The 23,999-nt window shown below is 48.7% G+C and overlaps 1 protein-coding gene across 3 annotated transcripts in view; it reads right to left on the reverse strand.

The window, feature by feature from the left end:
- The window catches only part of CTIF (cap binding complex dependent translation initiation factor), a 303,031-nt gene that overhangs the window by 82,044 nt on the left and 196,988 nt on the right, over nt 1–23,999 (reverse strand). For 2 of the 3 annotated variants that reach the window (XM_082853167.1, XM_082853168.1), the window contains exons 8-9: nt 11,693–12,185; nt 8,704–9,003 (exon numbers count right to left, since the gene is read on the reverse strand). In XM_082853167.1, coding sequence (XP_082709293.1) covers nt 8,704–9,003; nt 11,693–12,185 — 793 coding nt within the window. The remainder of the gene's footprint in view (nt 1–8,703; nt 9,004–11,692; nt 12,186–23,999) is intronic. The other variant, XM_082853169.1, reaches the window with a different exon arrangement.

Here is a 23,999-nt window from a genome sequence, read left to right on the forward strand (position 1 = left end):
GAGCTCAGCGAGCATTTACAGGGAACACTAGTCTCCTTGGGGCGCTGAGGACCTTGGGTCCAGAGAAGGACCTTGGGCAATCACTCAAGACTATGTGCATCTCTTTGAAAGAATGACCCTCTGTGTCCCCTCCCTGCCCAGGGGCCACCGCCCTCCCTCTGTGGTGGCTGGGCGCCTCCCTAGGGAGCCAGGGACAGGGCGGTGAGCAGTTACATAACCCGCAGGGAGATTTGTTTCCATCGGCCTGGGCGGTGCCAGCTTTCCAGCGGCAGCCGCAGCAGGTAGAGGCGCCCTGTCTGGGCCGGCCGTGCCCGGGCAGGGCAGCGATGTGGCGATCTGGAGCGGCTTAGCATAGCTCAGATTCCCGGCGGCGGCTGGGGACCGGCCACTCGCTGAGCTGAGGGAAAGGAACTGTTGTCTCCTGCTGGCCTGGCTCTGGGGAGAGGGGAGGAGGAGGTGCTGGGGGTGAGCTGCCAGCCAGCCAGGGGTGACCCTCTGGGGCCCGGGACACCCGAGCTGCCTTCTCCAATAACCCACTTATCTTCAGGGCCTGCCTCGGCATGGCAGCCTCAGACAGGGGAGCGCCCGGCCAAGTCCTATCAGTGGATTTAGCAGGGAAAATGAAGACGGGGTGGGAGGTGAGGGTGTGCAGGGAAGAGGACACGGCCTGGCAAGGCACACGGGTGATGGTGAAATAATTCCTGACCAGGGTAAGTTCCTCGGCCCAGAGATGGGAGAGAGTAGGACACTGTGCGTCCCTCTGCTGTCCCAGCACCTGCCCACCAATGCGCCTTTGTCCCCATGGGCGGAAGCTCCTGGAAGCAGCCGTCTGATGCTTGCTGAATACCTGCCACGGGCAGGCTTGGTGGGGGACACAAAGAGCTCTCGGACGCAGTCTTTGCCCCCCAAGACACCTGGGGACACAGCCTCAGACAAGAAAACCCTGACTGGCAGAGGCCGCTGGCCTGGGCTTCTTCTGGGACTGACATTTTCTTTCCTCTGCTTATTTTCAGATTAAAAAATCAAAATGCTTCCTTTTTTTTCTTTTCGGGTCACAGGCTGCTTCTGTCTCACGGGGCATTCCAAAGTTCGAGAAGGGCCCTCAGATTTAGGACTTTTGGAAGCCATGGCGCCCCCACTAAGGCAGAAGAAGCTGACGTGAGGCATTCCAGCTGGGTCCTCGAATAAACCTCTTAACTTGGGCCAGTGCCCCACCGGCACAAACTGGGGGACGACGAGAGGGGAGGGAGAACTGACAGAGGTGACACACGCATGGGCTGTGCCCTGGCGTATGGAACACAGCAGGTGCTCAGTGTTTGTTGAGGGGAAGACATCAGGATTAGAAGAAAGAAGGTAAAATTCACTCACTCCAAAGCAAGTGTGGGCAACAAGTCTGGCAGGAGGCACAGGCCTCGCCTCTGGTTTGGGTCCGGTGGACTCAGGGCATGGGTACCAGCCGGGCATCGCTGTCCCCGGCGGGGTAGCTCTACCTGCCGCAGACTCTTACGCAGGTCAAGCTCCTGTGACAGGACATGGAGGCAAGCCTGCTGGCGCCCACTGTCGGGGAACGTGTGTGCCAGCTCTGCCCGGCCCTTGCAGGGCACCGACAGCTCACAGGGTGCCACTGGAGCAACATGTTTTAGAAAGAGAGACCTTTTGTGGGCCTTCAGAATCACCTTCCATAATCTGCCCACGGGAGAGTTGCTTGCATTGCCTGCCAGTCCTCCGCTTTCTCCCTCTTGATTTCTAGCAACCCGTGGAGGGGAGCTCGGGGTGGGTACAGCCCAGGGCTTTGCTCAGGCTCTGGAATGCACAGAACAATGTGCTTCTATCCCTGAGTATGCCTGGCTTGGGCCAACAGTAAAATTAGTTTACATGCCTGGAGTGCACATCGGCTCAGTGGTGGGCGTGCAGGGGTGAAGGCGGAGCGCTGGGCCAAGGGAGAGGGTGCGAGGGGAGAGCCAGCCTCAGGAAGAACAGCTGTGTGGTTCATCTGCGTAAAGCTGATGGAGCCGTGGAGGTGTTTCCTCAGACACCCTCAGCTCTCTATTGGCCTGGAAAGCCGAGACTCAGACCATTGGAAACCCAGTGGGAGTCTTATAGAAGGACGGATTTTGATATCCCCACTGATAGCTTCATGAGACGGATTCCTGGTTTTCCCAACTTTCTGACCAGTGTATTCTATTTGGGTGGCAAGGGAGCCAAGAGCTTGGGGTGCTGGACTGACCACCCCCATGACTTTGTAGCCTTGCTGAGCCACCGTCCTCATCTGTAAACGTGGGGGATGGATCCTGCCCTGGAACCCACCTCGGAGAGAGAATCTCCACATTCACCGCGTGAAAGTGCTCAGAAGAGCTGAGAAGCCCATCTCACATCAGGGAGCTCTGGTACCTGAGACTTGAGGGCTCCATCCCTCCCTTCCTCAGGCACTTGCTGAGCACCTACTGTGTACATGTCATGATGCTAGGAGCTGGGGACTGATGATCACGCAGCCAGGATTCCTGCCCTCAAGGAACTTACAACTCAGAGCTGGTTAGAACACCAAGGATCAATGTTTGTTCCTCTCCTCCCTCCCTCAGTAAAAGATTGGGGTTAGGAACTCCAAATTTTGGGTAAAGAGGAACAACTGTTGATTTTCCTGAACCTTGAGATAACCAGGAAGAACGAGGTTCCTTTTTTTAAAAAATAAATTTATTTTTATTTATTTTTGGCTGTGTTGGGTCTTCGTTGCTCCACGGGCTTTCTCTATTTGTGGCGAGCGGGGGCTACTCTTCGTTGCAGTGCGTGGGTTTCTCATTGCGGTGGCTTCTCTTGTTGTGGAGCACGGGCTCTAGGTGCACAGGCTTCAGTAGTTGTGGCACGTGGGCTCAGCAGTTATGGCGCGCGGGCTCTAGAGCGCAGACTCAGTAGTTGTGGCGCGAGGGCTTAGTTGCTCCGCGGCATGTGGGATCTTCCCGGACCAGGGCTCTAACCCCTGTCCCCTGCATTGGCAGGCGGATTCTTCACCACTGTGCCACCAGGGAAGACCAAGGTTCCCTTTTATGAGCTGAGTTAGAGAAACAGCCCAGTCCCTTTGCCCAAGCCAGCAAATGTGGAACAAAGACGGGGACAGAGATGGCAGAAACGGGGTAAAAGTGGGGTGATGGGTCACATAAGCCCTGAAGGTGCAGCTTGTATTTTGATTCGCTGATGGGGCAGCCAGACCAGGAAATCTTGAGTGCCCCTTCTGGGGCTAAAAACCACAGTTAAAGTCACTCCCAGAGGCCCCATGGAGCCCCTTCACCAAGCAATTGAGTTCCCATGTATCAAAAGCCCCAAACACGATGCTTAATGGGTGACCCAGCTAAAATCTCTGGAGAGTTTATCCATTTTCTCGTTCCAGGTCAGGTTGTCTTCTAGAAGGTGCTGGCAGACAGCAATTTATTCTGAAACCTGGTCACATGCCAGATTCTGAATTGCGTTGTCTTTTCACAACAGCCTTGCTGTTTTTACGACTTGGTGAGGTGAGGGTTTTTTTGTTTTTTTTTTTTTCTTCAAAAAAAGGTATTGCCTCCTTCTGTTAGATGTGTTGTTGACAACGGTTGCTAGGGAGAGCGGGGTTCAGTTACAGACACACTGATGCCTGCTCTAATAATACTTTGCTCTGCATAGCTCAGATGCAGACACCTCTTGGCTAAACAGGGCACACACATTTCAACAGAGGAGGGTTTGAACTTATACTGCCCAAGCATATTTCAGCAAAGGAGCATTCCCCGAGCCGGAGTGGAAGGCCCAGGGTGGTGACGGGGCAGTGCTGGGTGGAGGGGGCTCAGGCCTCCAATTCCTGTCATTCCAAAGGTCCCATAAAAAGAGGCACGCTCATTCTTCACCTCGCTGTGAAACCGGAGGCCCCCTCCCCTCATCGTACCACAATTCCTTGGTGAGGATCAAGCCAGAGTTTTGGTGACCTCTGTAACCCAGGGGCCATGGGCAGCCCACGTTCTCCTGGAAGTCAGGACCCATCAGCGCTCATAGCCGCGTGAGTGCGGGACCCTGCAATCGTGCAGCTGGGAGCCGGGTGGAAAGAGGTGGGGTGAGGCAGGTCGGGCAGGGAAACAAATCATCTCCTCAGCTTTACTGGTGGCCTAGCCTGGCAACGTGGATTGAGAGCGAGGCCCTCTTCCTGAAACGTGATAGGCGTTTCGACAAATGTCTGAGACCAAGAAAAAGGAAAAGGACCTGGGGAACGGAGCTGAGAGCAGAGAGAAATGGGGCGGGCGGGAGAGGAGAGGCAGCCTCCCCCTGGCTGACGCGGTTAGGGCGGAGGCTTCCCGGGAGGAATCTCAGGACAGCGAGGTATGTGAGAAAGGTCCCCTGAGATGGTCCAGCCCAGCTTCTCACTGCACAGAGGGGAAACCGAGGCCGGACAAGGTGACGGGATTGTCTCGGGGGCTGACGTCTCCTGCTTTGGTGTTCTCCCACCAGCCCAGGCTCTGAATCCTTCACATCACTCAGCAAAGAGTCCAGTACCTGGTGCACATCTCTTGACTGGTTCACAGGCAGGGCTGTTCATAAGTGACAAGGGTGGCACAGTCAGGGCATCTCTGGAGTAACTTTCTAACAGTGCTGTTCAATCTGCGGCACCACAGAATCTGCCAGAAAGGTCTTTAAAAAAGGATGCCCAGGCCCATCCCTGGAGAATCTAATTCAGTTCGTCTAGGGGGGAGCCCCTGCACCGGTATGTTTTATTGGGTTGGCCCAAAAGTTCGTTCAGTCTTAAATAAAAATAAGAGACACATTTTTCATTTTCACCAAGAACTTTATTGAACAACATATTCACTAACCGAACGAACTTTCTGGCCAGCCCAATAAAAGCACCTCCCCATGAGATTCTGACGGACAGCTAGGCTGAGAACCAATGCCCTAAAGAAAACCTGGTGACCGGAACTCAATATTCCCAGGCTGGATCCCCCCTTCTGACATCACATCAATAAAAGACTGTGCCTCGCTTGGCCTGTCTATGAACTTGACCCACCACCTACAAACCATCAGCCATCCGACGTCTTAGTGCTCAAAGTGTGGTCCCTGGGCCAGCAGCATGGACATCACCTGGGAGCTTGTTAGAAATGTAGCACCTCAGGTTCTACCCAAACCTCTTGAATCAGAACCTCTATTTAAATAAAATCCCATGTGATTCAAACACACATTCAAGTTTGAGAAGCACTGATCTAATGAAGACCGCACGCTTGGCACATAACAGACATCCGAGAAATATCTGTTTAATAAGTAGAATTTTACTTACAAGAACATTACTAAGAAAATGACCACGTCTAAGGCAAAAAAAACTCAGTTTAGATGTAAAAACTGAAGATGATTTTTGAGCTGTGGATTGGTGACTGGGGTCCCCTGGGACCCCAAGGTCTCTGGCATTGTCCGTGCTCATGAGGGTAGTGCTTTTGGACGTCTTGAGATAACAGCGCTGAGTCTGCCTGGGAAGGGTGAAAGGTCTCTTGACTTTCCCCTGGGCCCACTTGCCTCTCCATGGGGGCGGCATCCCAGCTTGGCAGGCAGCGCCACACTGTGCCAAAGAGTGTCCACTACATCAGAGCCTGCCCCTCTCCTGCCGTGCTGCCAGCTCCCACTGCCGAAGCCCAGGCAGTGAAAGCGGTCGGCCAAGGAGGGCAACGTCCAAAGACAGCTGCTGGGAGCCGTGTTCATAGGGTACTTCACACCCTGTCCGCTTTGCAGCCAGAATCACTAAGCCGGGTCTCAGAACTGGTACATGGAGGCAGAGGCGAAACTTGGCCACGTGAGGGGCATCTCAGAGGCCGCCGAACTGAACCAGGGGCTGGCTGGGGATCCAGAGGCAGTGGGCCTTGAGTGCATGCAGCTGAGCGTGAACCTCAGAGGGAGAAAGCAGGGGGAAGGCGCTGGGGGCCAGGTCCAGGACTGCTGGCCAGGGAAGATATACAAATCAGGTTGGCCAGAAGATGAGAGCAGGTGAAAAACGACACCCCTGTGGGTCACAAGGAAAGCCCACTGCTCTCTTTTCTTGAGCCTTGTGGGTCTGGGGTGGTGAGTGGCCATGTATTATGCTGCCTAGAAAGCCTACTCCAACCCGCCACCTCCTCAGCTGCATAGGGGGTCCTGACACACACGCGGTGCTGGCTTCCTCCAGGCCTTGTGACCGGGGGTCTGCTAGGAGCTTAGGGGCAGCCTCACGCCAGCACGTTCAGCCCACCTTCCACGGGAGCCAAAGGGCTCTGAACAGTGACCCAGGAGGCCTGAGTGTCCAGCTCCAGCCCTCTCCCTCTTACACTTAAGCTGGGGCTGCAGGAGATGAAGGGGGTGGTAGGGTCTAGGGGACATTTCGATTTCTAAATATCTGACCCACAAAGGCTGCACCCAGGCAAATGGCAGATTGAGAGTGAGGGTCACCCTCTGCTCCAGAGACAAGTGATGCTAGCAGGACTGGGTCTCTTGGGCTGGCCCCCAAAGCCTGTCACACATGACAGACGTATCACTGAGCCCTGATATGGGGTAAGCAAGTTTCTGAGGATGAGAGGGACCCAGAACTGTTTCATGTCACTAACAGGGCCAGGAGAGACAGAGAAAGGAAGCAGCTCATGTGGGGCCACTCACGCCCTCCCTGAGGCCCCCGACTCATCTTTAGCAGCGCAAAATCATCAGGTCCACTGACCAGTGTGGAGCAGCCAGTCACTTTCCCAGCAGGAGCTGCAGAGGCCAAGCTCCGGGTGACGATGGCTGAATCAGGCCGAGAAGCCCTGTTTCCTGCCTTTCGGTTTGGTGCTCTTTCCCTGCGCCAGCGTTTGCCAAACTGTGTCTCCCAGCACACTGGTTCCACAAGAAGTCATTCGCTGGGGAATGCAAAGGGGACTTCACTGAGTTGGGTGCGGCCAAACAGGTTCCCTTCCTGCTGGCCTAAGCCAGTCCACTCTGTGGCTGACGGAGAGGCGGGTGTAGGGGCCACGAAGCTCCGTTCGTGGCTGAGCATTTCCCAGGACTGATGCTCTGCTGGACACTGTGGGCAAGGTTGCTCTAACCACGGGTCATTGGAAGAGAAGCCTGACCGGGGCAGGACCCTGGGCGGCCCCTGCTGCCAGCTGCCCTTCCCTCCTGGGTGTGTCTCGTCTCACGCCCTGTGTGTCTGTCCACCACTGGCTCTGGCTGGGTTACGTGGAGCTGGCAACTGTTGTCTAGAAGTCTTGCCCTATCCCGGCCCTTCTCTTGATAAAAGCCAAGGCCAAAGGCCAATCTGTCCCTGACTCCCCCGTGCCTGGCTGTACGTGGCAGACAGGCTGCTTCCCACTGTCACCCTCCACACTCTCCCAGGACATTCCGGCGAGCGAGGAACATGCCCGATGTGCAAATCCCTCAGGTAATGAGGGAATTCATCACCGGGGAGCGTGGGCAATCCAGGAATGGGAACCCGATCGGTGCCTGGAGCTGGACAGAAGCAGCCCAGGCTGGCCAGCGAGGCTCGGGTTGCAGTGAGCAGTCTCCCTGTGAAGAGGAGAGGACGGCGGGGATGGAGCCCATGGGCAGCCTTCGGAGGGGGCTCCTCCCACCCTGTTCTCAGGGAAGAGAGGGAAGACTGCGAACCAGGGGGCTAAGACCAGGGTGACCATATGTCCTGGTTAACGCCCGGGGTCTCGGCCTGACTATGACTAGAGCCCCCAGTCTCAAAAGTGTCATGGTTTGGATGACCTATTATATGGTCACCCTCGTTAAGACAGACCTGCAGGTGGTTTCTTCCAGCTCTGTAATCCTACTTTCAGAACTTCTAAGCTATTCCTTTACCCTACCTGGACTGAAACTCATTTCATATCTCAACTAGCCTAAGATACAAAGCATGATTACAGATGATTTTCCACAGCCAAGTCTCCCAGGAATAGTCCCTGGGCCTGGCATGGCCACCATGCTGATGCCACCGGTTTTGGGACCAGTTCACTTGCTACCACCCATGACGAAAGAGCAGGTATAGGCCTTCAGCTCTCCACGTATGAGATCAAACAGTGCTGGGCTCAGCCTAGGTACCCATGCCCATGCCCATTACACACCCCAGTAAAGCCGTCGCTGGACGCCGGCACCCACGGAGGAAGGAATAAAGAGGGGCGGGATTAAGTTCTCTGGGGTGGAGGGATTTAGTGGGATAGCACCAAGGAACAAGACGGTCTTTGATCTCCATGCTTCCCCTCGGCCCTAAAAGCGTTTTCAAGAAGCCCAGGCGCATTGGCAGACAGATCAAAGCTTCCCTCAAGGCCCTTATGCCTTTTTCTCAGACCCATCTCAGCACCAACTACAACCAGTGCACCACCTGCAGGGTCTGGCGGGTGGTCCCGGGGAAGAGAAAGAGGAGGGAAAGAGAAGTCCACAGTACGTGTATGTCTGCTGGGACGTGGAGAGGTCACAGCGGAGCCTATTAAGACAACAGCCAGCCCTCCTATCATGGAAATAGAAAGAGGGAAAGGCTGGTTAAACATGAAGCACCTATAAAATTATATTGGTCCATCGTAACCATGGAGCCCGCACGCAAACACACGCAAATCCGGTCACTCATCCCTCGCCCCTTGAGCGCCTTTTTATTTTCTGTAATTAATCGGGCAAGGGTGGAACTTGGGAAAAGTCAGAATCTGCAGCCTTCTCTCTAGTAATAACCCACCGGCGGGTGGGGTGGGAGGTGCAGCTGTCGGCGTCCGTTACCTGAAGCATGTTGAGAAGCAGGCTCCGGAACTTGGTCCCCTCCACCATGAAGAGCGCCATCTTGTCGCAGAGCTTGGCGGCCGTGAAAGCAAAGCTGCGGTCGGACACGGCCTTCTGGTAGATGGTGCGGACGATCTCCCCCAGCATCTCCTCGGAGTTGGTCGAGTTCTGGGCCTCCTCCATGAAGGTGGTGAGCTTGGCATCCACGTCGCTGCTGTTGTTTCTCATGCTGTTCAGGATCTCAATCAACTTGTCCATCTTGTTCTGCTGAGGGTTGGTGGTCTCCACGGCCACTTCATCCTGGGCGTGCGGGAGACAAACCGAGTCGCGCCTGAGTGGAGCCCAGCTTTCTGCGGAGGGGTGGCCAGTGGAGGGGGGGTGCCACCCTCAGAAAGGACCCGCCCCACCTTCTAGAACCTGAGGTCTGATCCCTCCGGGAATGCCAACCTTCAGCATGGACCCTGGGGCCCCAGGCTCTCTGCCGACCCTTTTCTTGGCCCCTGTGACACCCTGGGTGGACCCTTCTTGTGAGCTACAGCTCTTACCCAGGATTCTCATATACACTGGCTTTGCCTCATACACATTAAATATCTCAATCTAGAAATGATTTAACGGGGCTTATAAAAGATGAAATAAAATAACAGATAAGGAATTGGGCCAAGAGAAAACGAGGGTAGGAACACTAGGTCAGGAAGGAGGTAGCATCCAAAATGCCTGCTCTGCTGGTTAAAGGTGCCCATGGCGTGGCTACCTTGTCCTCCAGACCTCGGCTCCTTCAGCCCGAGGACCATCATGTTCTCTGGGTGTGGGGATCTCCGTGACACGGCCTTGGCATTGTGTCCCATGGAGACTGTGCTGGCTTTTTACAACAAGCACTGCACACCGAGGAATCCTTCAACGTGCCACGAAAACAACTCGAGGAGGGAAACTTCAGATAAAAAACCCTGCACCCTTGAGTGGTTTCACTACAACTGGGACCAGACCTGCGCTGGGGGAGGAAGCAAATGGCATTTGATGTCTCAGAAGGATAGACGGGCGGCCAGGAAAATGGCTGACTTAACTGCTGGGATGTGAGACCAGGGTTAAAGGGCAGGCTCAGGGACATAAAGGGAAGCCCCATGTTGGCCCTTCCAGCATCAACAGAAGAATCCAGGGCTGGGAGGCTCAGACCCAGGTCCTAGAACCTGCTCTCTGTCTCTAGCTGGATGGCTCTGGGAAGTGGTTTCACTCTCTGGGCCTCATTTTCCTCCCTGGTAACATGAGGAGGTTAGGTTAGATGGTCTATAGCTTCCTCTTAGCCCTGCTATTGCTTAAGCACATTCCTCCTGGTCCAGGAGTCCAGGAGGCCTCACCTGAGGGCAGTTCTTGAAGCTGAAATACAGGCGTTATGGATCTACCTTACCTGTTCTATCTCCCCCTTCCTTCCCCACCCCAACCCTGTGGGCCCCAAGGCAGGGATAGTGGTCGGTATGTATAGAATAACCCCTCGAGGGTCTTCATACAGCTTATGGCGTTTGATCTGCAGTCTGTCTGCAAGGTGGATAGTATTATACCCATTTTACAGATGGGTAAACTGTACCGGGGGGTGTGCCCAGAGAGGTTGGGTGACTTGCCCAAGGCCACCTAACCAGTCAAAGGCAGAGTGAAGACTGAGCTGGTTTGCTGGACTCTAAAGCCCATGTTGTTTCCTCTCTGTGGCACTGCGGTTACATTCAGTAGAGCTGGAGAGAATTAACAATCCTCTCTCCCTGGCTGGACTGCAGCAATCTGTTCCAGAAGCTCTTCAGGCAAAGACCACACACTGGCCATCACTTGGGAAGCTCTCCCAGGCTCTTATCTTTGGGACGTAAGGGAATGAGTGAGGCTTTCCTCCAGGACCTCACAGCCGCCCGTCCCACAGGGAGCAGTGGGTGGGGGCCCGGGGCTGTAAGGATGCCAGCAGCAGCATGTCACCTTCGAGAACTGATCAGGGAAAAGGTCTGACCTGCCTTGTCCTGCCTGAGTGTGGACCTGGCCTCGGAGATGAAAGGTGGAGGAGAGAAGGCCGTAGAGAGATGCCAGGGAGAAGCCCGGAACTTCGAGCTCTGCAGAAGCCCCAAAAGGAGGACTCCGTGGAGGAAAGCTGGGGGCAAGTTGGCCTTTCTTGGGAACAGCTCCTTTCCAAGGTGACCTTACCTGCACCCCTGGCTGAGGACGGGGAGCTAGGGTGCTCAGAGTGGACTTAACGATGCCAGGGACAGAGCTCCAGCCCTTCTCTGGAGGCTTGGGGCATCTCTTCCTGAATTTGTGAACTAGGCTTTAGAGACTAGGGCCAGCAGTAGGGTGAGGAATGTGAGGCTCCTGGGGAGCAAAATTTAAGGAGGCCCTCCTTCTCAGGGCTGTGCCAGTGCAGGATGGGCATCTGCGTGATGCTGAGAGTGAGTGCCTCCTTAAATTTTGTCCCTTAGACCCCTCCCTACTGCTGATTGGTGAAGTGGGGGAGTGGCAAGGCTGAGGCCAGTCTGCTGCACTCTGCCCAACTCACCTTTGCTCTCCCCTGGCAGGGAGCGCAGCCTGGTACTCGCCTTCGGGAGAAGCATTCTTACGTTATAGGCTCTGTGTTTTCCCTAGATGCCCTTTAGCACTAACAGGGCAGTATCTGCCACCAGATAATGCTGGAGGGAAGAACCAGGCCTTCTCTGCCCACCTCCCATCACCTGGAGGCACATGCCTCTTCCTCCCCTCCCTTCTCAGGCTGCGGGCTGGTACCGAGTGTTCACCCGGGACTCTTGGAGGGTGGAATGTGCTGGAGGGGGTTCACATGCAGAGCTGGCCATGGGCCTGCCGTCTGGTGGCCGGGGGTCCCTCAGGCAGCGTTGACCAGGTGTGCTGGGGCCACATGAGCCTCCCTCCACGAGGCTCCCCAGGTCCGCAACCCCGAGCCCACCTACCAAGATGCCTACCTCGCGCTGTCCTCCCTGATGCAAGAGAACAAGGAAAATTCAATTACCGGTACCTTTTCTTTCAGCCTTCGCCGCAGCCTGTCTTTGGAAGACTGGAGCAGGGTAATTCTGGGCCGCTCCCCGCTGCGCTCGGGAATAATACTGTCTTTACGCTTTGTCTCAGCCTCTGGACCGCCTGGCTGCAGCAGGGGCAGCCTCTCGGAAGCCACCGGGGCCAGGGCATCGGGGCTGCAGGGGGGCTCGAGGCCGCTGTGCCCGGCCTCCCCCAGGGCGTCCTCGAGTTTGGGGCTCTCCACGGTCACGGTCTCTTTGGCACTGCGGTGGGCGCCTGCCTCCCCCTTGTCGCCTGGTGGATGCTTCATGTTGCTGTGATGCCAGCGCCGGTTCTGGCTGTAGCCGTGATGGGTGGACCTCCCTGAGGGGTGGGGCACTGAGCCCCCCTGGTAGGATTTCTGGTGGTCCCTGTTGTGTTTGGCACTGCCCGGTGGGTGGTCACCGTGCTGTTGAGGCTTGTTCCCTCCTGGGGGTCTCTGCTGCCGCCTGCAAACCAAAGGGGAAAGACAAAGAGGGTCACTGGGGCCGCTGGTCAGGGTCCCTGTGTCCAAACATTAGAAGGAATTCATTTATTCATTTTTTCAATACCCTTAACTGAAGGCCTCCTGTGCACCAGGCTTTGTGATGGGGCTTGGAGATACTAGCAGAGAATATGACAGACAGGTCCCTGTGATTATATAGGATTTAAGTCAACCCTTGACTTAAAATAAATATTTTATTCCCTTATTAGAATATGCGTTAGTACACGTGTAGGGAACAAAATTAAAATGACAGTGTGTACAGTGAATCCTCCTGACTGTCCCCAGACACCCAGTATGTTTTCTTGAAGCAGCCATTATCATTTTGTGAACATATTCTATGCATGTTCCAGGAAAGATATATACACAGACCTGCATCTGATAACAACTATCCTGTTAATGACTTTTTAACCATCATGACTCATGAAGAGTTATACCATTTGTTACACAGCCTTTCTTTGGGTACACTGACATTTCTGCCCCCAAACCTACTAACAAAATATGCTATAAGAAATTGTTACAGGCAGAATCGTGTTTCTCTCAAATTCATATGTTGAAGCCTCAACCCCTAGGACCTCAGCATGTGACTGCATTTGGAGATAGGACTTTTGAAGAGATGATTAAGTTAAAATGAGGCTGTTAGGGTGGGCCTTAATCTAATTTGACTGGTATCCTTATTATTATTATTATTTTCGGCCGTGCTGCATGCCTTGCGGGAACCAGGGATGGAACCCGGGCCCTGGCAGTGAAAGCACTGAGTCCTGACCACTGGACCGGCAGGGAATTCCCATGACTGGTATCCTTATAATAAGAGGAAATTTGAATGCACAGAGACACCAGGAATGCGGGTACAGAGAAGAAATCCCACGTGAGGACACAGCCAGAAGGCGGCCATCTACAAGCCAAGGAGAGAGGCCTCAGAAGAAACCAAACCCAATACCTTGACCTTGGACTTCCAGCCTCCAGAACTGTGAGAAAGTAAACTTCTGTTGTTTACCCACCCGGTCTGTGGTGTTTTGTTATGGCAGCCCGAGCTGAGCAATACAGAAGTGATATTTAACATGGTGGTTTTAGGCAGACAGGCTCATCGAGTTTTTTTTGACAATTTCAAAGCAGAGATTATCATATGGAACAAATTTGAGGTGTACATCACGGGACAACCCCCAAACGTGTTGATCTGAAGACTAAGGGAGAGCAAGGGGGTGGGGGTATTCTGAGGACCCTTCAGTCCAGCAGCTCAAGGGCTGCTTCCATCACTGAAGCACTCCTGTGTTCCACCTCTGTTTCACCCTCACGGTGTTTTCCATGCCATAACCTTATTTGAAGTGCATTTGGAGAACAGGATAACCATGAGCCTCTCAAAGTTGTAAAGCCAGTGAAGAAGTGGAGAGAAGATGTTACATTCTAGGGAGTGAGGCCCCTGTCCCAGTCTGTGATCCATCTCTTTGGCAGGTACAACAGAACTTCGCTGCACTGCATTTCATGAACAAATTATATTTATTTGCTCTAAAATTATTATTACTTATATAAACTCAATTTCACTGTTCACTTGATAAATTTTTTTAATTAATTTTTATTGGAGTATGGTTGCCTTACAATGTTGTGTTAGCCTCCACCACACAACAAAAGGAATCAGCCATACACATACAGATACCCCTTCCCTTTTGGACTTCCCTCCCATTTAGGTTACCACAGTGCACTACGTGAGTTCCCTGTGCTATACAGCATGTTCCCATCAGTTGTGCATTTTATACATAGTATCAATAATGTATATGTGTCAATCCTAGTCTCCCAGTTCCTCCCACCCCACCCCTTTCCCCCTTGGTAGCCATACATTTGTCCTCTAAGTCTGTGTCTCTATTTCTGCTTTGCAACTAAGATCATCTATACCATTTTTCTAGATTCCACATATACACGTTATTATACGATATTTGCTTTTCTCTTTCTGACTTACTTCACTCTGTATGACACTCTCTAAGTCCATCCACATCTCTACAAATGACCCAATTTCATTCCTTTTTATGGCTGAGTAATATTCCATTGTATATATGTACCACATCTTCTTTATCCATTCCTCAGTCGATGGACATTTAGGTTGCTTCCATGTCCTGGCTATCGTAAATAGTGCTGATACGAACACTGGGGTGCATGTGTTTTTTTGAATTATGGTTTTCTCTGGGTATAGGTCCAGTAGTGGGACCATATGGTAGCTCTATTTTTAGTTTTTTAAGGAACCTCCATCCTGTTCTCCATAGTGGCTGTATCAATTTACATTCCCACCAACAGTGTATGAGGGTTCCCTTTTCTCCACAACCTCTCCAGCATTTACTGTTTGTAGGTTTTTTGATGACAGCCATTCTGACCAGTGTGAGGTGATACCTCATTGTAGTTTTGATTTGCATTTCTCTCATAATTAGTGATGTTGAGCATCTTTTCATGTGTTTGTTGGCCATCTGTATGTCTTCTTTGGAGAAATGTCTTTTTAGGTCTTCTGCCCATTTTTTGTTTGGGTTGTTTGCTTTTTTGATATTGAGCTGCATGAGCTGCTTGTATACTTTGGAGATTAATCCTTTGTCATTTGCTTCATTTGCAAATATTTTCTCCCATTCTGAGGGTTGTCTTTTCATCTTCTTTAAGGTCTCCTTCGCTGTGCAAAAGCTTTTAAGTTTCATTAGGTCCCATTTGTTTATTTTTGTTTTAATTTTCATTACTCTAGGAGGTGGCTCAAAAAAGATTTTGCTGTGGTTTATGTCAATGAGTGTTCTGCCTATGTTCTCCTCTAAGAGTTTTATAGTGTCTGGTCTTACATTTAGGTCTTTAATCCATTTTGAGTTTATTTTTGTGTATGGTGTTAGGGAGTGTTCTAATTTCATTCTTTTACATGGAGTTGTCCAATTTTCCCAGCACTACTTATTGAAGAGGCTGTCTTTTCTCAATTGTATATTCTTGCCTCCTTTGTCATAGATTAGGTGACCATATGTGCATGGGTTTATCTCTGGGCTTTCTATCCTGTTCCATTGAGCTATATTTCTGTTTTTTGTGCCAGTACCATACTGTCTTGATTACTGTAGCTTTGTAGTACAGTCTGAAGTCAGGGAGCCTGATTCCTCCAGCTCTGTTTTTCTTTCTCAAGATTGCTTTGGCTATCCGGGGTCTTTTGTGTTTCCATACAAATTGTAAAATTTTTTGTTCTAGTTCTGTGAAAAATGCCATTGGTAATTTGATAGGGATTGTATTGAATCTGTAGATTGCTTTGGGTAGTATAGTCATTTTCACAATATTGATTCTTCCAATCCAAGAACATGGTATATCGCTCCATCTATTTATGTCACCTTTGATTTCTTTCATCAGTGTTTTATAGTTTTCTAAGTACAGGTCTTTTACCTCCTTAGGTAGGTTTATTCCTAGGTATTTTATTCTTTTTGTTGCAATGGTGAATGGGATTATTTCCTTAATTTCTCTTTCTGCCCTTTAGTTGTTAGTATATAAGAATGAAAGAGATTTCTGAGTATTAATTTTGTATCCTGCAACTTTACCAAATTCATTGATTAGTTCTAGTAGTTTTCTGGTGGCATCTTTAGGATTTTCCCTGTATAGTATCATGTCATTTGCAAACAGTGACAGTTTTACTTCTTCTTTTCCAATTTATATTCCTTTTATTTCATTTTCTTCCCTGATTGTCGTGGCTAGGACTTCCAAAACTGTGTTGAATAGTAGTGGTGAGAGTGGACACCCTTATCTTGTTCCTGATCTTAGAGGAAATGCTTTCAGTTTTTCACCATTGAGAATAATGTTTGCTGTGGGTTTGTCATATATGGTCTTTATTATGTTGAGGTAGGTTCCCTCTATGCCCACTTTCTGGAGAGTTTTTATCATAAATGGTGTTGAATTTTGTCAGAAGCTTTTTCTGCATCTATTGAGATGATCAAATGGTTTTTATTCTTTAATTTATTAATATGGTGTAACACATTAATTTGCATATATTGAAGAATCCTTGCATCCCTGGAATAAATCCCACTTGATCATGTTATATGATCCTTTTAATGTGTTGTTGGATTCTGTTTGCTAGTATTTTGTTGAGGATTTTTACATCTATGTTCATCAGTGATTCTGGCCTGTAATTTTCTTTTTTGTGATATCTTTGTCTGGTTTTGCTGTCAGGGTGATGGTAGGCTTGTAGAATGAGTTTGTGAGTGTTCCACCCTCTGCAATTTTTTGGAAGAGTTTGAGAAGGATTGGTGTTAGCTCTTCTCTAAATGTTTGATAGAATTCACCTGTGAAGCCATCTTGTCCTGGACTTTTGTTTGTTGGAAGATTTTAAATCACAATTTCAATTTCAGTGCTTGCGATTGGTCTATTCATATTTTCTATTTCTTCTTGGTTCAGTCTTGGAAGGTTGTGCTTTTCTAAGAATTTGTCCATTTCATCCAGGTTGTCCATTTTATTGGCATGTAGTTGCTTGTAGTACTCTCTTATGATCCTTTGTATTTCTATGGTGTCAGTCGTAACTTCTCCTGTTTCATTTCTAATTTTACTGATTTGATCCTTTCCCTTTTTTTCTTGATGAGTCTGGCTAAAGGTTTATCAGTTTTGTTTATCTTCTCAAAGAACCAGCTTTTAGTGTTATTGATCTTTGCCATTGCTTTCTTCATTTCTACTTCATTTATTTCTGCTCTGATCTTAATGATTTCTTTCTTTCTACTAACTTTGGGTTTTGTTTGTTCTTCTTTCTCTAGTTGCTTTAGGTGTAAGGTTAGGTTGTTTATTTGAGATTTATCTTGTTTCTTGAGGTAGGATTGTATTACTATAAACTTCCCTCTTAGAACTGCTTTTGCTGCATCCCATAGGTTTTGGGTCATCGTGTTTTCGTTGTCATTTGTTTCTAGGTATTTTTTGATTTCCTCTGTGATTTCTGCAGTGATCTCTTGGTTGTTTAGTAGCGTATTGTTTAGCCTCCATGTGTTTGTATTTTTTACAGTTTTTTTCCCTGTAATTGATTTCTAATATCATAGTGTTGTGGTCAGAAAAGATGCCTGATATGATTTCAACTTTCTTAAATTGATTTGTGACCCAAGATGTGATCTGTCCTGGTGAATGTTCTGTGAGCACTTGAGAAGAAAGTGTATTCTGCTACTTTCGGGTGGAATGACCTATAAATATCAATTAAGTCTATTTGGTCTATTGTGTCATTTAAAGCTTGTGTTTCCTTATTTATTTTCTGTTTGGATGATCTGTCCATTAGTGTAAATGGGGTGTTAAAGTCCCCCACTAATATTGTGTTACTGTTGATTTCCCCTTTTATGGCTGTTAGCATTTGCCTTATGTATTGAGGTGCTCCTATGTTGGGTGCACAGATATTTACAATTGCTATATCTTCTTCTTGGATTGATCCTTTGATCATTATGTAGTGTCCTTCCTTGTCTCTTGTAACATTCTTTATTTTAAAGTCTATCTTGTCTGATATGAGTATTGCTACTCCAGCTTTCTTCTGATTCTCATTTGCATGGAATATCTTTTTCCATCCCCTCACTTTCAGTCTGTATGTGTCCCTAGGTGAAGTGGGTCTCTTGTAGACAGCATATGTACAGGTCGTTTTTGTATCCATTCAGCTAGTCTGTGTCTTTTTGTTGGAGCATTTAATCCATTTACATTTAAGGTAATTATAGATATGTATGTTCCTATTACCATTTTCTTAATTGTTTTGGGTTTGTTTTTGTAGGTCTTTTTCTTTTCTTGTGTTTCCCACCTAGAGAAGTTCCTTTAGCATTTGTTGTAATGGTGGTTTGGTGGTGCTGAATTCTCTTAGCTTTTGCTTGTCCGTAAAGCTTTTGATTTCTCTCTTGAGTCTGAATGAGATCCTTGCCGGATAGAGTAATCTTGGTTGTAGGTTCTTCCCTTTCATCACTTTAAATCTGCCCTGCCATTCCTTTCTGGCCTGTAAAGTTTCTCTGAAAAATCAGCTGATAACCTTATGGGGATTACTTGTTGCTTTTCCCTTGCTGCTTTTAATACTTTTTCTTTGTATTTAATTTTTGTAAGGTTGATTAATATGTGTGTTGGCATGCTTCTCCTTCAGTTTATTCTGTATGGAACTCTCTGTGCTTCCAGAGAACTCTCTGGAACTTCTCTCTGGGAAGTTTTGACTATAATATCTTCAAATATTTTCTCAGGCCCTTTCCCTTTCTCTTCTTCTTCTGGGACCCCTATAATTCGAATGTTGGTGCGTTTGAGAGGTCTCTGAGACTGTCTTCAATTCTTTTCATTCTTTTTTCTTTCTTTCTTTCTTTTTTTTTTTTTGCGGTACATGGGCCTCTCACTGTTGTGGCCTCTCCCATTGCGGAGCACAGGCTCTGGATGCACAGGCTCAGCGGCCATGGCTTACGGGCCTAGCCACTCTGCAGCATGTGGGATCTTCCCGGACCGGGGCACGAACCCGTGTCCCCTGCATTGGCAGGCGGACTCTCAACCACTGTGCTACCAGGGAAGTCCCATTCTTTTTCCTTTATTCTGTTTGTCAGCAGTTATTTCCACCATTCTATCTTCCAGCTCACTTATTCATTCTTCTGCCTCAGTTATTCTGCTGTTGATTCCTTCTTGTGTATTTTTCATTTCAGTTATTGTGTTGTTCATCACTGATTGTTTGTTCTTTAGGTCTTCTAGGTACTTGTGCATCGTTTCTTGTATTTTCTCCATTCTATTTCCTAGATCTTGGATCATCTTTATTATCATTACTCTGAATTCTTTTTCAGATAGCTTGCCTATTTCCTCTCCATTTATTTGGTCTTGTGGGATTTTACCTTGCTCCTTTGTCTGCAGCGTATTTATCTGTCATTTCATTTTGTCTGAACTACTGTATTTATGGACTTCTTTCTGCAGGTTGCAGAGTCGTGGTTCCTCTTCTTTCTGTTGACTGCCCCCTGCTGAGTGAGGTTGGTCCAGGGGCTTGTGCAGGTTTCCTGGTGGGAGGGCCTGGTGCCTGCACTCTGTTGGGTGGAGTTGAGTCTTTTCCCTCTGATGGGCAAGGCTGTGTCAGGTGGTGTGTTTTGGGGTGTCTGTGAGCTTAGTATGACTTTAGGCAGCCTGTCTACTGTGGGCGGGGCTGGGTTCCTGTCTTGCTGGTTGTTTGGTGTGAGGTGTTTAGCACTGAAGCCTGCAGGCAGTTGTGTGGGGCTGGGTCTTGGTGTTGATATGGACACCTTCAGGAATGCAGGTGCTGATTAATATTGCCTGGGCCCAGGAATTCTCTGTTGTTCCAGCGTCCTGGACTCTATGTTCCCACCCTGGAGGCCCAGGCCCGACCCCTCTAGGTAGGTCTCTGGACCTGCTGTGGACACTGTGAGGCCAGCTCAGACTCTGATTTGGCCTGATTCCTGTGTGTATTTGTCCACAAAGTCCAGTGCTGCGAAGGCTAGACTGGTCTCAGATGTTGAAACACGCATTGTCTATTCAGGTATTCCACAAATGCAGGGTTTACCCAGCCAATCTTGGGGATTTAATTCACAGCTTGTGCTGCTGCATAGAAAAATTTGTCTCTCTCTTCCTTCGTTGTATTACCCTTCAGGCTCAGTTTTGTTTTGTTTTGTTTTTTGCGGTACGCAGGCCTCTCACTGTTGTGGCCTCTCCCGTTGCAGAGCACAGGCTCCGGATGTGCAGGCTCAGCGGCCATGGCTCATGGGCCCAGCCGCTCCACAGCATGTGGGATCTTCCTGGACTGGGGCACGAACCCGTGTCCCCTGCATTGGCAGGCGGACTCTCAACCACTGCGCCACTGGGAAGCCCCAGTTTTGGTTTTAACCCCACCTCTGCCTGTGTGCCACCCTCAGGCATCTGATCCTTGCCCAGGTGAGTGGGAGCAAAAGCAGCAGCTGCTTGGAGCCCACTTGGGTACTCCCAGTACCTGCAGTGGTAGGAGCTGGTGTATGGGAGCATTGTTGCCCCTGCCCCCTGTGTGTCTCTCAACAATGATGCCTTGCTTTCCAGGCAGACCTCGCTTCATCTAGGGGCATTCCTGGCCACGCGTCCCCTCAGTCCTGTCCCTTCTATTGTATCTGCGTGGCCAACTGCGTTTCTCTCCCCAGGTCTGTTCTTCCAACCCCACGCTTCAGCCCTCTGACCCTGCCATGAGTCCCCTCGGTGGACTCTTGTCCCAGGCAGGGGTGCCCAGAGCTGATTCCCAAGGAGATTTTGGGGTGGGTGGTGCAGGCAAAGATGACCCTGGCACAAGGGGCGGGCGGGGCCTGCTCTGGTGGGAGCCCCTCCCAATGCCCACAGAGGCAGAAGAAGCGGATGGGGAAGGGGTTTATAATGGCAGCTCCGCCCCTTGCATGCCATGCTACTATGACGCCTTGCTATGGTGTCTCAGGCTTTTTCCACAGACTTTCCCGGTTGTGGTGCCCCTTGCTCCTGTCCCTTCAGGCTGTTTTCTCACAGCCAAGAGCTGTCCTCTCCCTGGCTCTGCACTCCAAACCCCTCTTTCTAGCACCCAGCTCCCCTTCACAACAGGTGACTCACGATTCAGGCTGGAATGCACGGAGCTGCCGTCTACATCATGTGTGCGGTTCTTACTTTGTCTTGCCTTCCATAGACCATCTGCAGTGTTCTCCTTTGATCCCCCAAAGTTCCTTTTCTGTCCCAGCTCATTTCCCCTCCATGAGGGAGTCTTTCTTAATGTGGGGACCTCTCCTCACCTTCAGCTTCTTGCCAGGGTTGCTGGTCTCTTTTTTGATTCTTTTCTTTTTTTTCTTTTTTCTTCTTTCTTTCATTTTTGTAGGTGTCCAAAGTCTACCACTACCGTTCAGCAGGAGCTCTATGGGAATTATTCCATTTGTAAATGTGTTTTTGACGCACTTGTGAGGAGCGACAAATTCTGCATCCTTCTGTTCTGCCATCTGGACCGAGGGGCAATAATTTTGTATCTGTGAAAATTTGGGGGTGTCTTGGGTTGGGGTTATATGGATCATTTTCCCATTAAAATTAATGAAAAATTGTTCATGGAAAAGCTTTCCTTTCTACCGATATCAAATGTTGGTGAGGATGTGGAGAACAGGGAACCCTTGTGCACTGTTGGTGGGAATGTAAATTGGGGCAGCCTCTGTGGAAAGCGGTATGGAGGTTTCTCAAAAAAACAAAAAAATAGAACTACCACGTGACCCAGAAATTTCACTCCTGAGCAAATACCCAAAAACCCCAAAGACACTAATTTGAAAAGATACGTGCACCTCAGTGTTCATAGCAGCATTATTTACAATTTCCAAGATATGGAAGCAACCTAAGTGTCCATCAACAGATGAATGGGTAAAGAAGATGTGGCACACACACACACACACACACACACACACACACACACACACACACACAGACACACACAATGGACTACTACTCAGCCATAAAAAAGAATGAAATCTTGCCATTTGCAACAACATAGATGGACTTGGAGGGCATTATGCTAAGTGAAATAAGTCAGAGAAAAATAAATACTGTATGATATTGCTTGTATGTGGAATCTAAAAAGTACAACAAACTAGTGAATAAAAAGAAGCAGACTCACAGATACAGAAAACAAACTAGCGGTTACCAGTGCGGAGGGCAGAGGGGCAATATAGGGGTGGGGGAGTGGGAGGCACAAACTACTGGGCGTAAGATAGGCTCAAGGATGTGCTGTACAACACTGGGAATATATCTGATATTTTGTAATAACTGTAAATGGAAAGTAACCTTTAAACGTTGTATAAAAATAAAAAATTAAAAGAAAAACTTTCCCTAAGTGGCAGGGTTTTCAGGGGGAATTAAAGTTGTTAAGTGAGAGACAGGTGTATAAGCTTCTTTTTCTTTCCACACAAACAGTAACTTACAACCCACTGTATATTAGAAGTAGAAATTAGTATGTTTCTGGAGGGAAATTTGACAATTGGTTACAAAAGCCTCTAAAACATGTAAACCACTGGACCTTGCAATGTATCCACGTGTGACAACTTATCCAAAGGAAATAATCAAAGCACAGGGATGTAGGAATAAGGATATTCATCTCAGCAGTGTTTAGAACAGCAGTGAAAAACGGACTGTGGAGAAATTAAGAACATGGTGAAAAATTCACTCTGTAGCATGTGTTGTAATACATGTAGCATGGTGCTGTTTTTTAAGGCAAGTATGCATATGCATAGAAAAACTGGAAGGATACACACCAAAATGCTAACAGTCATTATCTCTAGGGGATGGGATGAGGATTTTTCTCTTCTTTTTTGTGTTTTCTAAACGAAGATAAATTTATTTTTCTAAATTTTCTATTGTGGGATAATTATAGATTCAAATGGAGTTGTAAGAAAGAATACAGAGAGATCTTTTGTATCCTTTACCCAGTTTCCTTCCATGGTAACATCTTGCAAAACTATAGTTCAAGATCACAACCAAGATTTTGACACTGACACAATCAAGACAGAACAGTTCCATTACCACCAGGATCTTCCATGTTGCCCTTTGATAGCCACATTTACTTTCCTCCCACCACCTCCTCCTTAGCCTCTGGCAATAACTAATCCAGTCTCCATTTCTACAATTTTGTCATCTCAAGAATGTTATATACATACAGTATTTAGCCCAGTGGGACTGGCTTTTCTCACTCAGCATAATTCCCTGGCGATCCATCCAGGTGGCTGCATGTATCCATAGTTGTTCCTTTTTCACTGCTGAGTAGTATTCCACGGTGTGGATGTATCAGTGAGTTTAGTCATTTACCCACTGAAGGACATGTGGGTTGTTTCCAGTTGCTGGCTATTGTGCAGACAGCTGCTGGGAACATTTGTTTACAGGTTTTTGTGTGGACATAGTTTTCATTTCTCTGGAATAAATGCCTGCAAGCACCATTGCTGGGTCACAGGGTAGTTGCGTATTTAATTTTTAACGAAACTGTCAAACTGTTTTCCAGAGAGGCTGTACCATTTTACATTCCCAGCAGCAATGTATGAGAAGTTTTCAATCATTATTTCTTTGGGTCATTTTTCAGTCACACCCTTTTTTTCCTCTACCTCCCGGATGACATGTCTGTTAGATTTTCAGTTATGGTCCCTCAGGTCTGTGAAGCTCAGTTCATTCTTTTCAGTCTGTTTTCTCGCTGTTGCTCAGACTAGGTCATTTATATTGTTCTATCTTCCAGGACACTGGTCTTCCCTTTGTCCCCTCCATTCTGCTGTTGAGTCCATCCATTGAGTGTTTTATTTAACTCAAGTTTTCATTTGATTCTTTGTTATACGCTGAGACGTATTTTTTCATTTGTGTCAAGTGTGTTCCAAATTGCTCTTTGAAGCGTTTTTATGCTGATTACTTTAAAATCTTTGTCAGATAATTCTAATATCTCTTGTTATTTTGGTATTGACATGTATTGTCTTTTTTCATTCAATTGAGATCTTTCAAGGTTTTGGTGTGACAGAAGATTTTCAGTTGAAAGCTGGACATCTTGGTTATTATGTTACGAGACTCTGGACTTAATCAAACCTTCTGTTTGGCTGGCTTCCTCTTACCTTGGCCCGATAGTAGAAAGGGCTGTGCTGCCTCAATACTGCGGGGTCGGGGGAGAAGTCAGGTTCCCCACTGGGTCTTCTCTGACAGAGCAAAGGGGGTCCTCTTTAATGCTGGGCACAGTGGGGGGTTCTGGTTCCACACACAGACACCTCCTTGGTTAGGAGGGGCAGGGTGTCGCTCCCCACATGGCCTCCACTGACACAGAGGGAGGGGTGCTCAGTGACCTCCAGGGTTGAGTCTCAACTCCCCACCCAGCTTCACTGACACC

Source organism: Leucopleurus acutus (genome assembly GCF_964270905.1).
Source record: "Leucopleurus acutus genome assembly, chromosome: 13".
NCBI classification, from domain to species: domain Eukaryota; kingdom Metazoa; phylum Chordata; class Mammalia; order Artiodactyla; family Delphinidae; genus Leucopleurus; species Leucopleurus acutus.